General features: G+C 40.7%; 1 protein-coding gene across 8 annotated transcripts in view; it reads left to right on the top strand.

Annotated features, from left to right (window-relative positions):
* The window catches only part of FREM1 (FRAS1 related extracellular matrix 1), a 178,701-nt gene that overhangs the window by 66,090 nt on the left and 97,456 nt on the right, over positions 1 to 15,155 (top strand). For all 8 annotated transcript variants that reach the window (XM_037061941.1, XM_037061946.1, XM_037061945.1 and 5 more), the window contains exons 9-13: positions 660 to 1,004; positions 1,714 to 1,856; positions 8,228 to 8,424; positions 9,304 to 9,394; positions 10,748 to 10,915. In XM_037061941.1, coding sequence (XP_036917836.1) covers positions 660 to 1,004; positions 1,714 to 1,856; positions 8,228 to 8,424; positions 9,304 to 9,394; positions 10,748 to 10,915 — 944 coding nt within the window. The remainder of the gene's footprint in view (positions 1 to 659; positions 1,005 to 1,713; positions 1,857 to 8,227; positions 8,425 to 9,303; positions 9,395 to 10,747; positions 10,916 to 15,155) is intronic.

The raw sequence follows: 15,155 nt of genomic DNA on the forward strand, positions 1-15,155 counted from the left end.
GAGAAGTTACCTTGTCTAATGTCATCTGCCTAGAAAGCAGTGGAACTGGGTTTTAACCTAGGCCATTTGATACCAGAGCTGTAGCTGTTGGCCAATAAGACAGTGATTCTCAAATTTTAGCATGCATTAGACTCTCTCGGAGGGCTTGGTAAATACACAGTGCTGGGCTCCACATCCAGAATTTCTGATTCAGTAGGTGAAGGATTGGGCCTGAGAACTTGCATTTCTAACTTCCCAGAGGGGGCTGACGTTGCTGGTTTGAGATCACATCACTATGAAGTGTTGCCATGTAGGACGATAACAATGAGTTAAAGAACAATTACATACCATTTATTGTAAGATTACTATTGTCTAAGTTCTCTCATCTGTACTAGGGGATATGAGGTAGGTGTTACTCCTGTTTTATAGAAATGAGTCTCACATAAATCAAATACCTTGCCCAATCTATACAACTAAGAAGTGTTGCAGCCAATGTCCAAAAGCAGGTTTGTGGAGGCTCAGAGCCCACTAAACAGTCTGTGATTTTCCAAAAGAGGAAAGTATCAGCTGCACCTCTTTCTTCCATGCCCTCTTGCCCAGGGCTGCTTTCACTGCAAGGGCTGCCTCTGTGCTGTCCCCCTATCTCCTTCAGTCAGTGCCTCCTCTGCTCTCTCCTTCAGGAGGGAAAGGATTTCTCTTCACCGTGGCTGACCTGCAGGCTGGAGTTGTTCGCTATCATCACGATGACAGTGACTCCACCAAAGACTTTGTGGTCTTCAGGATCTTCGATGGTCATCACAGCATCCGCCATAAGTTTCCCATTAACATTTTGCCCAAAGATGACAGTCCCCCGTTCCTCATAAACAATGTTGTTATTGAACTGGAGGAGGGACAGACCATACTGATCCAGGGTTCCATGCTGAGAGCTTCCGACATGGACTCCAGTGATGACTACATCTTCTTTAATATCACACAACCTCCTCAGGCTGGAGAGATCATGAAGCAGCCCGGGCCAGGACTCATAGGTAAGGTCTGGCAGTTAAGATAATTTGTGTCAAAATTTGTGTGAAGGTGGACATCTGTTTATCAGAGGAGATACTATTATTCCCATTTTATCGGTGGGAATCCCGAGACTTAGAGAATTTGAATTGATCTGTGCAAGGATGGGCATCTAGAAAGTTCCAGAGCTGGGCCCAGAAGGAATCATTACACTTGGAAAAATTAAGTCCACCAAGCATGGTGATAGAACAAATAAGTTTGAAGAGAGGTATTTGGCCTATTCTAGATGATTGATAAAGTAATTGCCTAAATGGCATTTCATATTTTGGTAGAGTAATTTCATAACTACTTATGGTATTCAGAAGCAACAAAATAGGGATCAACTAGTGTTTCTTAAGACAAAGTTTCTTTCTTTCTTTCTTTATTTTTTTTCAATTTTTTTATTTAATTATTTTTCAAGTACAGTTTCCTGTCTATTATTCCCATCCCATTCTTACGACAAAGTTTCTTGAAAATATTTTTCTAATGCTAATTTCTCTACATATTTTAAGACAGTTATTAGCAACTTTAATTTTTTTGCTTTATAATTTAAAGCTTTGATAAAAGCTTTTAATGAAGGTGTGTTGGACACACACAACACACTAGGCAGAGAAGATTTGGAAATAAGTCCATTGTGTTTATACCCAAACACTTGCAGATGCTTACAAACATATTGGTGTTTTGTGGACCCAATAGGCTATCCTGTCCCTGGCTTCCTTCAGAGGGATCTATTCAATGGCATCATTTACTATCGTCACTTTGGTGGAGAAATCTTTGAAGATTCTTTTGCATTTGTCCTTTGGGACAGCCATGAACCTCCAAACCTCTCAGTACCACAGGTAAGAGGCCATCTCTGAACACTTTCCCAAAGGCTTGTCCGCAGATAGGAGTTCTGGGAGAAGTTATAGAAACTAAGTGAAAATGGGTTTTATGGTTCAAAGATTGAGAAGCAATGCAATAAGCAAAATTAAGTCAGTTTGTTTACAACATCACTTCTCTACCATTTACTTTCCTAACAAGTTCTATAAACTTCTGAGTGTGGTGTTTCTCAGGCTTTTAACCATGGGATCTTTTTATACAAAACAGCTCACAAAATTTGCTGTTCTCATAGCATTCAAGAAAATACTGACACTATAGTGGTAAAAGTACAGGCTCTGGAGTTAGGCTGCCTATGGTTCTCTCCTGTCCTTGACACAATGAACTGATTGATCCATGCCTCAGTTTGCCCATCTGTAAAATAGGGAATAGTACAACTCCCTTATGGAATGATTGTGAGAATAAATGAGATAATACATATAAAGTACTGAGAACTTCCTGGCACGTGGTAAGTACTCAATAAATAAATTAGTTATTACTTATTGTTGCTTTTGAAGAACTAAGGGTTTTGCTACCATTTAAAGACATCATTTTCACATATAGGATACAGAAATGATTTGAAAGAAACATTCTCATATAAAAATTACAGAAAATTGAGTTAGTGTAGGGTCTGGGCAACTATAAAAGTGTAGACTCTTTACAAGGAGAGAGTGGTTAGTGGTAGGAATAAAAAAAGAGAGCTGAAAATAAGCAACCATCTACTGTTATACAGTTACTTTTGCTAGGCATTTTACACTGATTACCTTGGAAGGTAGAATGTATAGGGATCTAAGCAAATCTTGAACTGGCTCTAGAATAACTACTTACAGCATGTGTCCCTATTGGTTATATATTGTCTTCTCACCCCACAGTCAATCACATTAGCCAATGCATAGTTGACTGAGCTATTCATCTGTTTGCTAAGATAAAGGTTTAAAAGGGGTGATCAGAAGAATGATGTCAGAGAGCCCAGCAATTGAAGGAAGTAGGTGGTCCCTGTTAAGAGAAATTGGAGAATGAGTGAGGAAATCTCAATTCAACTGCTTATTGAATAACAAATCAACTCCTTTATAAATGATAGCTCTTTCTTTCTATTAATGTATTATACACCATTTCTAGATTACATTTTTGTTTGAGACCTTAGTTGATTCAGTAATCCTACATGACAACTATCAATAGAATTTATTTCTAAATCATCTGTTATATCTATTCAAGCTGAGCTTTGTTTCTGATTAGAATACCATATCACTTTTAGCAGACTATATACCTTTTCAAGAATAGAGAACTTGAGAGTTCTTTTTCCTCTTCTTCTATTATATATTTTTATAGCTTGTTTTCTTATATATATATTTATATCATATTTAAATTCAAATGTAGATAATAGATCCCTCTATAATGAAGACTGCAGTAATGAAAACTGTATCAAGACAAGATTAATTCTAAATCTTGGCAAATAAGTCAGACTAAGTACTGTAGCTCCAGTTACAAGATTATTTCTTCTAATGGGTGGGTTTCTGCAGAAGGAGTCATAATCACATTTTTCTCTGCTTTCAATGTATTAATCTATGTTGAGAAGGAAAAAGGCTAGGAGCAGGGAGAGAGAGAATACAAATCTATACATTTGCTCTGTATTTATGTGCGGCCCTTTGTTCGGCTCCTAAATATTCTACAGCTCAGCCTTGTGTACTCCCCTCTCTACCTGGCATCTCTCCATGTATATCTCACCAGCATTTTCAAATCTCCATGTCCACAGGCATTGAGTGTATAATTTCCCCCCAACTTGTACAAAACCACTGTAACTAGACTTTCTGAAGTCATCCTTATACCCTTCTCTCTCTAATATCTGAATAACCAAGTAATCAGAAAGTCTTATTAAATCTAACAGGTAAATTTCTCTCATCTGTCTATACTTCCCTTATTGCCATTGCTTTAGTTTCAACCTTCATCTTTTTGGAGCTAGAATAGCTTCAGAGTCCTTGACACAGTCTCTTGAAGAGTAGAAGAAATCAGTGACAGCTTTGTAGTTGAGGACAATTAAAAATTCATTAATACAATAGCATTATGTGCAATAGAATTCAGCTAGCATCCATTTCCCCAGTTCTCCCTCTTCTGATCTGTGGGGTTGTCAGCTTGGTTTCTCTCCAGACTGTGGACCTGCTTTCAATGATGACATCCCCTGTTCTAGGAAGCTTCCTCTGATGCCCTCATTCCACAGTCTCCCTGGCTGAATCAGCGGGTCCATATGTGCATATATGATCCAATATCAAATCACTATAATTTGTTTTGTTGGATCAACTCTGAGCTCACTGATGGCAGGAATCTTGAATTATCCATCTCTGTGTTTCAGACCTTGGTACCTGACTTAGAGTAGAATCTCAAAAACTGTTGGTCCCAAAATGAACTCTGGTTCTTTCAGCTTTTGTTGAAACTAAGAAGAAATAAGAAAACTGAAATATTTTATAAGAATTGGGGAGGAAGTGAGATGAGGAGTTAGAGAGTGTAAAGCTTTTTTCCTAAGAGTTTCCAGGAAGGGGTGTGTGCATAACAACAGAACAAGTATTTTATGTGTGTGTGCTGGTAGGAAATTTTGTGTTGTAAAATTCTGATACCTTCATGGAAAGTCCAGTTTTTAAGGGACTAAAATGATGGTCTAGTCTATTTGATTACTGCATCTTAAATCTGGACAAGTACCTAGTCATGCTCTACAAAAAAATGTATATTTAAAATATTCAAAATGAATTTGTAACTTTTAGCTGTTCAGCTAAAAGTCCAGATAAGACAGTTATGTAATGGGAGCTTTTGTAATCAAAGGTTCAACATTCACCAAAGATTAAATAAGCTTGGGCACAGGATCGTTTAGGCCATACTGTTAAAACACTTCCTTTGAGAAAGGCAGAAACCAAGCGTCTCCTCAGATGAAGAAGCTACTTACTTAAAGCAGGAAGAAATTTGCATTAACAGGGATGCTACTTACCTCTTCTCATCCTCCCTAAATGGATACTACTACCAAGAGATCTACCTGCACATCAACAAGGTGTCTACCCATCAGCAAGAAACCCTTCCCTTTTTCTCTCTTGGTGGTCATGACTATCATCAAAGAAAGCCTGTCCACTCAATTTACTTTAAAAGAAATATTTTCTTATTTATCCTTCTCAGTAGAGGGCTTTATAGAGCTTAAGCCTAGGAGATCTTAAACCAGGAGAGGGTAACATGGGAAGTAAAATGGAAAGTGCAACTAAGGATAGAAGAGAGAAGCAGAAAGAGGACTGAGAAAGGTAGGAAGGACAGAAGCAGATGCCCCAAATGCCTGTGGGTGAAGTGGAAGGGAGCAGTGAACCATGACCAGGTGAGAGAACGGGCACCCAGAGTGTGGGCTTCTATAGGTCAGGCCAGTACGTGGGTTGGTAAAACAAGCATTGGAAGTAGTTCTCTGGGGCAAGAGATAGCTCTGGATAATCTCAAAGGAAGCTGTAAGAGGAAGAATCAGGCAGGAATCAAAGGTCAGGGCAAAGAAAAGACCAAGAACCCAGGTCTACAAGTCAGATATCAGCCTACCAGATATCATATTATGAACACGGAGGATCAAGGTTAGGCTTTGTCATTTTACATACTGATTTGTCCCTTTATATTCTGATTTCCTACATATCTGCCTGTGGGTGACCCTCAGCAAGCAAAAGCCCAGCGATTGGTGTGGGTACTAGTTTTCCACTGACTGGGACTGAGTATTTAGTAGTGTCTTTGTTACAACCAAATTTCAGTGAACTAAGAGCAGTTTGTTTCTCTATGGAGTCTGTTACACTAGGATGTTTCTCATCGACACACACACACAGTGATTGTTTAAACTGCATAAATATGTAAAGACACATCAACTTAGGCGATCATAAAGCATGTTGAAAAATGTACCCACCAAGAATTACTACAGGGCTATAAAAAAGCATGCTTGCTCATTCTTTTTTTATACAAAGAACACATTGGAGAACAAATTAGCATGGAAAATGGTCTCTTTGAAGGCACAATGACTATTGTTTCCTTATTAAATCCAGTTTTTCAATTAAGTGGAGCTTCACTGATCCACACTGTGGCTGGGGGTTCCCATAGAGAATTTCTGAACTTCGTAGATTAGCAAAAAAACTATAATTGGAAAAAAATTGTGACACAGACTCCAGGAGACTAGAGCAATGAACTGCCACTGTGTTCCTTTATTTTGATAACTGGCTTTAGTTTTTAATTATTGAAATGCTTTGTAATGGAGCGATTGATATGGGATAGGCTTTCGTAAGAGTACTGAAGAATGGAGACAGGGTATTAATTGATTGAACACTTACTACCCATGACTCACTGAGCTACTAACTATCTCACTGGATCCTGACATCACCATAGTAGCCATCGTTATGCCCAATGTGCAGAGAGAAAAACCGATCCCAAAGGGCCCACCAATTTGCCCTGTGGAGCACAGCTCGGAGGGGGTTGAGCTAATATTTCAGTATTGTCTATATCATAGTAAAAGCTTAACCATGCTTCAGTTTTTTGCTTTGTATGTCAGTTTAAAAAGGAATTCACTTCACTTTCAAATGGGGTATTGTGAACACTATTATTATAGTAGACAAAATTGGCATTGCTGATCTGTGCTTCAATAACAATATTAAATTTATAAAAATAAACTAAATTAAAAATAAATTTATTAAATTAAAATAAATAGAAATGATGATAGTACCCACACTAAGAAGCAAATGTACTATTGTAGGAAAGAATAAGTAATTGCTTTTTCACAGCCCGATGTGGATTATTGTAAGAAAATGTGATGATTAAAGCTGTTTGGCAAAAACCTCTTTGCTGTCTAGCAGGATCCAGACCTGCGGGGGTGCCTGAAAGAATTCTCAAAATCACCAACAGGGCATGATGACCCAATCAGTTATCAAATACTGGTGAAGTACTTTCTACCTACAAAATAGTGTGTGCCAGATGTTGGAGAGCTATAGAGCTGAACAGAATATTTGCTGAGCACCTACTGTGTGTGAGACTTTTTTATCTACATAGTGCTATTGTGTGATCCTCGTAACAAGTTTGTGGACCTGTTGGCATTACGCTTGACTTACATGAAAGAAAATTGACATTTAAAAAATTTAAATGGCATATTCAGAATCAATAGCTGCCAAGTGGTGCACTTAGGCCTTTAACGACCTGCTCATTGCCAAGTTCCGTGTGGTTTGTACTATATTATGATCCCCTCTTATGGAAATTTCAATCTAGGGGAGACTGGCCTGACCTGTGAAGTACTAGCTAATAATACAAGACAATGAAATAATAATGTTTGTTAAGGGATAAGCAAAATTCAGGATCAATTAATTCCAACTGAGAAATTGGAGAAAATTTTAAGAGCCTTCCAGGGCATGAAAAAAACTCAGGTTGCTGGAGAAAGCAGGAGAAAAGAATTCCAGCTTGAAGAAACACAGGATTCAAAGCAGAGAGGCATGCTGAAAGACCAGGGTCCAGTCTGTTGTGTGCAGCTAGTGTGCCGAATTAATGTTGAGAGGAGTAAAAGATAAAGTTGAAAATAGAGATGTAAACTGTGGAGGGTTATATATGTATATTTTTACAATAAATATGTAAAAAATAATTTTGAAAACCCTGTAATATTCATGAAACTATCACTACAAAAATCAAAACCAAAATGAAAACCCAAACCAAACTATAGAGGGTCTTAGGTGCCATGCTAAGGAGTTTGAATAATTCTATCACTCCTGGGCGACTAAGATTTTTGCAGAGGTGAATACCTGATTTGATTTGTATTTTTTAAAAAGATAACACTAGAGGTATGGAGCTCTGCATTGGCTGTTGAAGTTGGGGCTAGCAGGAAGCTGTTGGAATAACGTAAGGAGGAAATTATGAGAGCCGGGTCTGGGCCAGTATCAGCAGGAATGACAGCCAGGGTGGGAGCGGCTTGTGGGATTTCATGAGGGGAAACTCTGGGAGGTGTGGTGTACATTTGTGGGTAGAGAAGGGGGACCTAAAAGTCATCTCAGGGTTTCTAGAATCAATGACTGAGTAGGGGGAGGTTGAAAAAGCACGGGTTGTTGGTGGGAAGGAGATGTAGAAATACCCATTCCATAACACTCATGACTGCGCTAACTATAACTGTGGTAATTACATTGTTAAAATATAATATAAGTGGGTAGGGAATGTTCCATTTTTTGGCTTGCTTTCTTCATAGTTCCTGAATCATTTTAATGGAGGTATATGATTAATGACATTTTTTGAAAATTGTCAAAAATCACTGTGATAAGGTGATTGTGGGTGTTTTCTTTGGTGTCTGTCTGGTATTTCAAATGAATGGCCCAGATTGTTTTTTTTCCAGGTCGTGACCATTCATATCACTCCAGTGGATGACCAGCTTCCCAAAGAGGCTCCTGGAGTTTCACGGCATTTGATTGTCAAGGAAACCGAGGTGGCCTACATCACTAAGAAACATCTACATTTTATAGATACGGAATCGTATGACCGAGAGCTGCTCTATACAGTAACAACTCCTCCATTTTTCCCTTTCAGTCACAGGTATCTCTATGAAAAGCCATTACCTCGGTTGTTAGTTGAGATGTATGTTCTAGCCCACTCGGGTGTCCAACGCATGGCCCATAGGCCGCATGAGCCCCAGGATTGCTATGAATGTGGCCCAGCACAAAACTGTACATTTACTTAAAACCTTTTTTTTCCTAGTCAGTTTTCGTTAGTGTTTGTGTATTTAATGTGTGGTCCAGGACAACTCTTCTTCCAGTGTGGCCCAGAGGTGCCAAAAGTTTGGACACCCTGGTAGAGAGTCAAAAGTGTCCATATATAGTGCTGCGGTTCAATTGCTTTGTTGGTCAGACGTGAATTGACATTCTATTTAACATTTACTCTCATCTCAATCTTATACCTCCCTTCAAAAGTTGTATTAATTGGTAAGTTACCTGCATTTCGTAGTGTCTTTAGCTTAGTTGGCTTAAAACAGTCTTTAATCCCCTCTTCTAAAGGGAATGATTCTTTTTTCTTTTCAGCAAAATTTATCGAGTCTTTAGAACATCATTTTTAGGTATCGCAGGGCACAAAATGGCCATATTCTATGATCCCAATCCAGGAAAGTGGCATGAATATAGTTTAGGCTGGTGACATGCACGCAATGGCAAGGCAACATTTTAGGATGAGAATGATGAATCTCCTTCATGATGTCAAAGCGGAAAATGTGCATACTCTTTGCAGTAATGATGACAATGGCATTAACGAAAGTGGGTTTATGGCTAGAATCCCCAACATGTACAGACAGAATATGGGAACTTAATATTTTATTTCTTCTCGTGATGTGCTCTTTTAATTTTAAAAAGCTTGATTGTAAGCTATTTGACTTAATTTTTGTTACTTGGAAAATGAGCTGATGTGTTCAATATTTCTCTTTAGACACTTGGATGCTGGGAAATTATTCCTGGTGGATAGCATACCAAAGCTAGCCAAAAATCCTGCAGCACTGGGCTTGAAGTCATTCACTCAGGTAGGATGCGATGCTAAAGTGTTTAAAAACATGGTGGAAGTGTCCTCTGAGAAATCCCGGTGCTCCTATGATTGCACTGGAGAATGATGGTCTTTGACATCTGTTACAAGTGCTTGATATCTTTATTCCTTCTGCTTGTACCTTTACATTAAGGGTGCAACATCTATTTGACAGAGCTTGATCAAGTTAGATATGATTCCAAAATCTTGTAATTTGACACCAGCTTTTGCATTGTTTTGCCAGCAGGGACCTGGCACATATGTTTTTATTCCACCAAATTCAGTGTATGTGATATCCTATCATATCAGTGTGTTAGAGCTGCTCATACCAAAGTGCCACAAACTGGGTGGCTTAAAACAACTGAGATGCCTTGTCTCACATTTCACCATCTGGCAGAGTGGAATCAGGGTGGTGGTAGGGCCTTGCTCTTTCTGATCGTGTGTAGAAGAGTCCCTCCTTTCCTCTTCCTAGCTTCTGGTGGTCTGATGTCAATCTTTGATGTTCCTTGGCTTTCAGACATACGGCTCCAACCTCTGCCTGTCATCCGTGGCTTACTTTTTGCTATTTGTCTCTTTTCTATGATAAATTTACCAGTTTACCAGTTCTTAAAGGCTCACACCACTCCACTATGATCTCACCTTAACTAATTATATTTGCAACAACCCTGTTCCCAAATAAAGTCACATTCTGAGGTACCAGGGGTTAGGTCTTCAGCATACCTTTTGGGAGACACAGTCCAACCCAGAACATCTATTACTTTCCAAAAACACTCTATCAGTCTTCTCCCTACTGCTGTGGACCTTACTCTGAAGACCACAGAGGGCTCACAGTCATGGCAATGAGTGTGCTGAGGCAGCAGCTGATCTGTAGTTTGGGGCTAATTATGCCTAATCTCACTGTAGTTAGGTGTTGTAAATGGGTATGTCAGCCCAATGTGGCGGGTACGATTATGTTACGATTTCATTTATTTTACAGATAAAGAAAAAGAGGTCTAGCAGGTGTAAGCAGCTTGACCGATGCCACACAGCTACTTATACTAGTAGAGTGTACACAGGGGCTCTACGTATGGGGAAGCCGAGTTAAAATTCAAGTCTCCTGCTTTTTATAGAGTTGGCTGGCTTCAAGTACTTGATGTATTCACTTAATTTCCTTGTCCTTTTCCCTCCCAGTTTTTAGAAAATGTGCTTTATAAAGTAGGCCTTTTCAGAATCCTCAGATTGATGGGGGTGCATTTATACTATTCCATATTATTATTATGACCGTTCCCTTAGACCCATATCTGTGAAAGTCTCTAGTCCTTGCAAATTGGCACCCGTGTGTGTGTCCATGTGTCCATCTCGATTTGCTTTGCAGGCTGCTGTGAACTACATGAAAGTGGCCTACATGCCACCTCTGCATGATATAGGTCCCCATCCACAACACGTCCAGCTCACATTTTCCGTCAGTAACCAGCGTGGCGGCACTTTGCACGGGATCTGCTTTAACATCACTGTTCTTCCAGTGGACAACCAGGTCCCCGAGGTACGTGTGGTGTCTGATGGAAAGGGCGAAAAGCGGGAATGGCCTAAGGAAAGCAAGGAAGGACTTTAAGACTTCCTGGAAATGCTAACTTTTCTTTAGGCAATTTTAAAGAACTTTTTTATTTTCTAGCCACAGTGTAGGAAAAAGCATGGGCAGGGGGCAGTTCTTCACCTCCTGTGGGACTTTCTGTCTAAAGGCGAGATTTTTTCAGTTGCTGAATTTGGCATTATTTTCAGAGCTTTATCAAAATGTCTTTCATTTCCTTTCTTTTCTGCTGAGTTTCACGTGTTGATCAGGGGAAGGGGATTAAATTATAGGTCTCTTAGCAACCAGAAGGGCTTATTTGCTCTCACTGCAGGCTGGCTATGCTACTCTGTAATCTAAAGACGCTTTTAACTTTCCAAAATGAATTAAGATGGGCCCTTGCATTTTATCCAGTCCAGTCCCCAGTGTTTATGAAGCTGGAAAGCGCTGGGGTCTCTCATTAAATCTGAACTACAAAGGCGATGCCTCCTAGACAGTCTTATCGGAGAGGTGGGGTTCATACAGAGAGTTTGTTCCATCCTCTGTCTCCTCCCCATCAGAGTACTAGACTTCATTGGTGTGGCTTTTTTTAACCTTTTTATTGAATTTATTAAGAGGACATTGGTAAGAAAATTATATAGGTTTCAGGTGTACAATTCTATAATACAGCATATGTATATTGTTTTATGTGTTCACCACCCCAAGTCAAGTTTCCTTCTACCACCATTCATCCCCTCTTTGCCCTCTGTTAGTTCACTCCATCCCCCTTTCCCTCTGGTGATCACCATGCTGTTGTCTGGGTCTGTGAGTTTTGTTGTTGTTTTTGCTTAATCCCTTCACCTTTTTCTTTTTTTTCCTTCCTTTTTATTTATTTATTTAAAATATAGTTTATTGATTATACCATTACAGTTGTTCTATTCCCCCCTTCATTCCCCTCCACCTGCACACTCCCTCCCCCACTCTTCTCCCCCCTTAGTTTATAACCACGTGTCTCAACTTCTTTAGATTCTATATTTCCCCCACTATTCTCGCCCTCCCCCTATCTATTTTCTACCTACCATCTATGCTATTTTCTGTGCCTTCTCCCCCCTTCTCCCCCTCCCACTCCCCTGTTTCTAACCCTCCATGTGTTCTTCATTTCTATGGTTCCACTCCTGATCTAGCTGTCCTCTTGGTTTGCTTTTGTTTTAGGTGTGGTTGTTAATAACTGTGTGTTTGCTGTCCTTTCACTGTTCATATTTTTCATCTTCTTTTTCTTATATAAGTCCCTTTAGCATTTCATATAATAAGGGCTTGGTGATGATGAACTCCTTGAACTTGACCTTATCTGAGAAGCACTTTATCTGTCCTTCCATTCTAAATGAAAGTTTTGCTGGATAAAGCAATCTTGGCTGTAGGTCTTTGGATTTCATGACTTGGAATACTTCTTTCCAGCCCCTTCTTGCCTGTAAGGTCTCTTTTGAGAAATCCGCTGACAGTCTGATGGGTACTCCTTTGTAGGTGACTGTCCCCTTATCCCTTGCTGCTTCTAGGATTCTCTCCTTCATTTTAGTCTTGGCTAATGTAATTATGATGTGCCTTGGTGTGTTCCTTCTTGGGTCCAACTTCTTTGGCACTCTCTGAGCTTCCTGGATTTCCTGGAAGTCTATTTCCTTTGCCAGATTGGGGAAGTTCTCCTTTATTATTTGTTCCAATAAGTTTTCCACTCGTGGCTGTTTCTTTCCCCCTTCTGGTACCCCTATAATCCGGATGTTGGAATGTTTAAAGATGTCCTGGAGGTTCCTAAGCCTCTCCTCATTTTTTTGAATTCTTGTTTCTTTACTATTTTCTGGTTGGATGTTTCGTTCTTCCTTCTGGTCCACTCCCTTGATTTGAGTCCCATTTTCCTTTCCATCGCTATTGGTTTCCTGGACATCTCCCTTCATTTCAATTAGTTTAGCCTTCATATGATCCTCTAATTTGTGACTATGTTCCTCTAATTTGTGACTGTACTCTACCAATTCTGTGAGCATCCTGATGAATAGTGTTTTAAATTGGGCTTCTGAGAGGCTGGCAATTTCTCGGTCGCTTAGAGTTATTGGCTCTGGGACTTTAAGTTCTTGCACCATCTTTTGGGCTGTTTGTGCCTGTTAAGTAGCAGGAACGGAGCCCTAGGTTTTCACCAGAGCACGGCAACCCAGTCGCTGGGTTGTGATGTTGTATGTGGGGGCGGTGTCAAGGAGGGACAATGGCTTCCCTCCGGCCCCCGCTTCTGTGACCCCCACCAGCACCGCAGCCACCACCGTCACCAGGGCCACGCGCCCCGCTCCATTGCACGCGAGTGTGCCACCGCTGTCAGCCCTCCACCACTGGGTTCGCCCCCTGGGGCCTGCGTGGTCCGTCTCACTGTGCGAGAATGTGCGACCTTGGTCAGTCTGCCCCGCACCCCGACTAGGTCCAGGCTGCCTGTGCTCCTAGGTCTGTCCTTCCCAACCCTGCTCCACTGCTGGCTCTGCCTCTCTTAACGTCCCCGTTGAACGGTTCGTAGCTGTCGGACTTCCGTACAATTCGGTTTTCTGGTCTCTGGGTGTGTCTTAGTTCTCCAAAACTTTTGTTGTATCCAAACTTGGTTGTGGGAGAAGGCACAGTGTTTCCACCTATGCCTCCATCTTGGCGGAAGTCCTCCCTTCACCTTTTTCAACCAGCATACAACCTCCCTCCCCTTTGACAGCCATCAGCCTGCTCTCTATCTCTGAGTCTGTTTCAATTTTTTTATCAGTTTATTTTGTTCATTAGATTCCACGTATGAGTGAAATCATATGGAATTTGTGTTTTTTTGACTGGCTTATTTCACTTAGCATAATGTCCTCCGGGTCCATCCATGCTGTCTCAAAGGGTAAGATTTCCTTCTTTTTTTATGGCCAAGTAGTATTCAATCGTATAACTGTACCATCGCTTTTTTATGCACTTACCAACTCAGGGACACGGGCTGCTTCAAAATCTTAGCTATTGTAAATAACCCTGCAATGAACATGGGAATGCGTATGTTCTTTCAATCACTGTGGCTGCTCCTGGGCCCATTTTTCTTCTAAGAAGCAGAAAGGCAAAGTAGGATTACCTATCCATTAGGGACCTGAGGAGACGAGAGCCTACAAATGTCTGATCCCCAAGGAAATAGGTCACCTCACAGGTAGCTGATACGGACACCATCCCGCAGTGTCCAAGTCATTATGGATGAAATGAGACATTCACATTCTGAGTCCGGTGGAGGAGAAGGGACAGCACAAGTTTTTCTCTCAAGGCGAGCAAAAGCCTTGGCCCTTGCTGTGACTGGCCTTTATTTGGTTTCTCCTCACATTACCTGATGGTCCTCATTTACTATGCATAGGTTCGCTTTAGAGGGTTACCTTTTATAGATAACAAGGGAACCAAAGCCACTAGTCACATCACAGAAGAGGGATATTTGCAAATGAAAAGGCAAAAGTGGTTGAACTGGTTAAACATCCTTGGAAGGTTTAGCATGGATTTTAGGAAGTTATTTTATAGTAAATATTTGCCACAAATCCAGGTGAGGGAATTTTTAGCAAAAAACAAAACTCAAAGTGGCCTAGACACATTGCAGGCCTGGTTCCCCATGAGAAAACCTATCCATGGGCATGGGTCTTGTGCATCTCCAACTGGGAGCTGGGCCCACACCACGCAGAACAGTCTCCTACACGTAGCTACCTGGAATACAGCCTGGAAAGCACTGATGCTCCTTTTCTTACTCACTCCTTGCCATCTCTATACCTGCCCAGGGTTGTGGGGCACAGGGCTCACCTTGAGGGAGCAAGGTGAACTTGGGTTGGGTAAAAAGCAATATTTTTGAATAATGAGTTGCCAATATCAGGAGGCTTCTTATCAAGCCTGGATTTTTGGCATTTATTGAAAATTTGGAAGCTCTGACAACACTGAGCTCACATATCCCACAGCGACACTTGGAAAAGGCATATTCTCCAGTCACTGAAGTCCCCACCCAACTCCACACAGCCATTTACCTCAAAGGCCTGACTCAGGGCTGTGAGCTTGCAATCATTGGTAGAAGATGCACCAAGGAACTCACACAAAACAATCTCAACTCTATTCTTCAACTCTCTGATGGACACCAGATTACATGACTGTGGAGAAAATAGTTTAGAAAGCCAGCTAATTTGATTAGATTTTATTCACACCACCCTTTTCTATGTAGGAGATAGAG

Source organism: Sturnira hondurensis, unplaced genomic scaffold (assembly GCF_014824575.4).
Source record: "Sturnira hondurensis isolate 20B ecotype Veracruz unplaced genomic scaffold, ASM1482457v3 Scaffold0013559, whole genome shotgun sequence".
NCBI lineage: Eukaryota > Metazoa > Chordata > Mammalia > Chiroptera > Phyllostomidae > Sturnira > Sturnira hondurensis.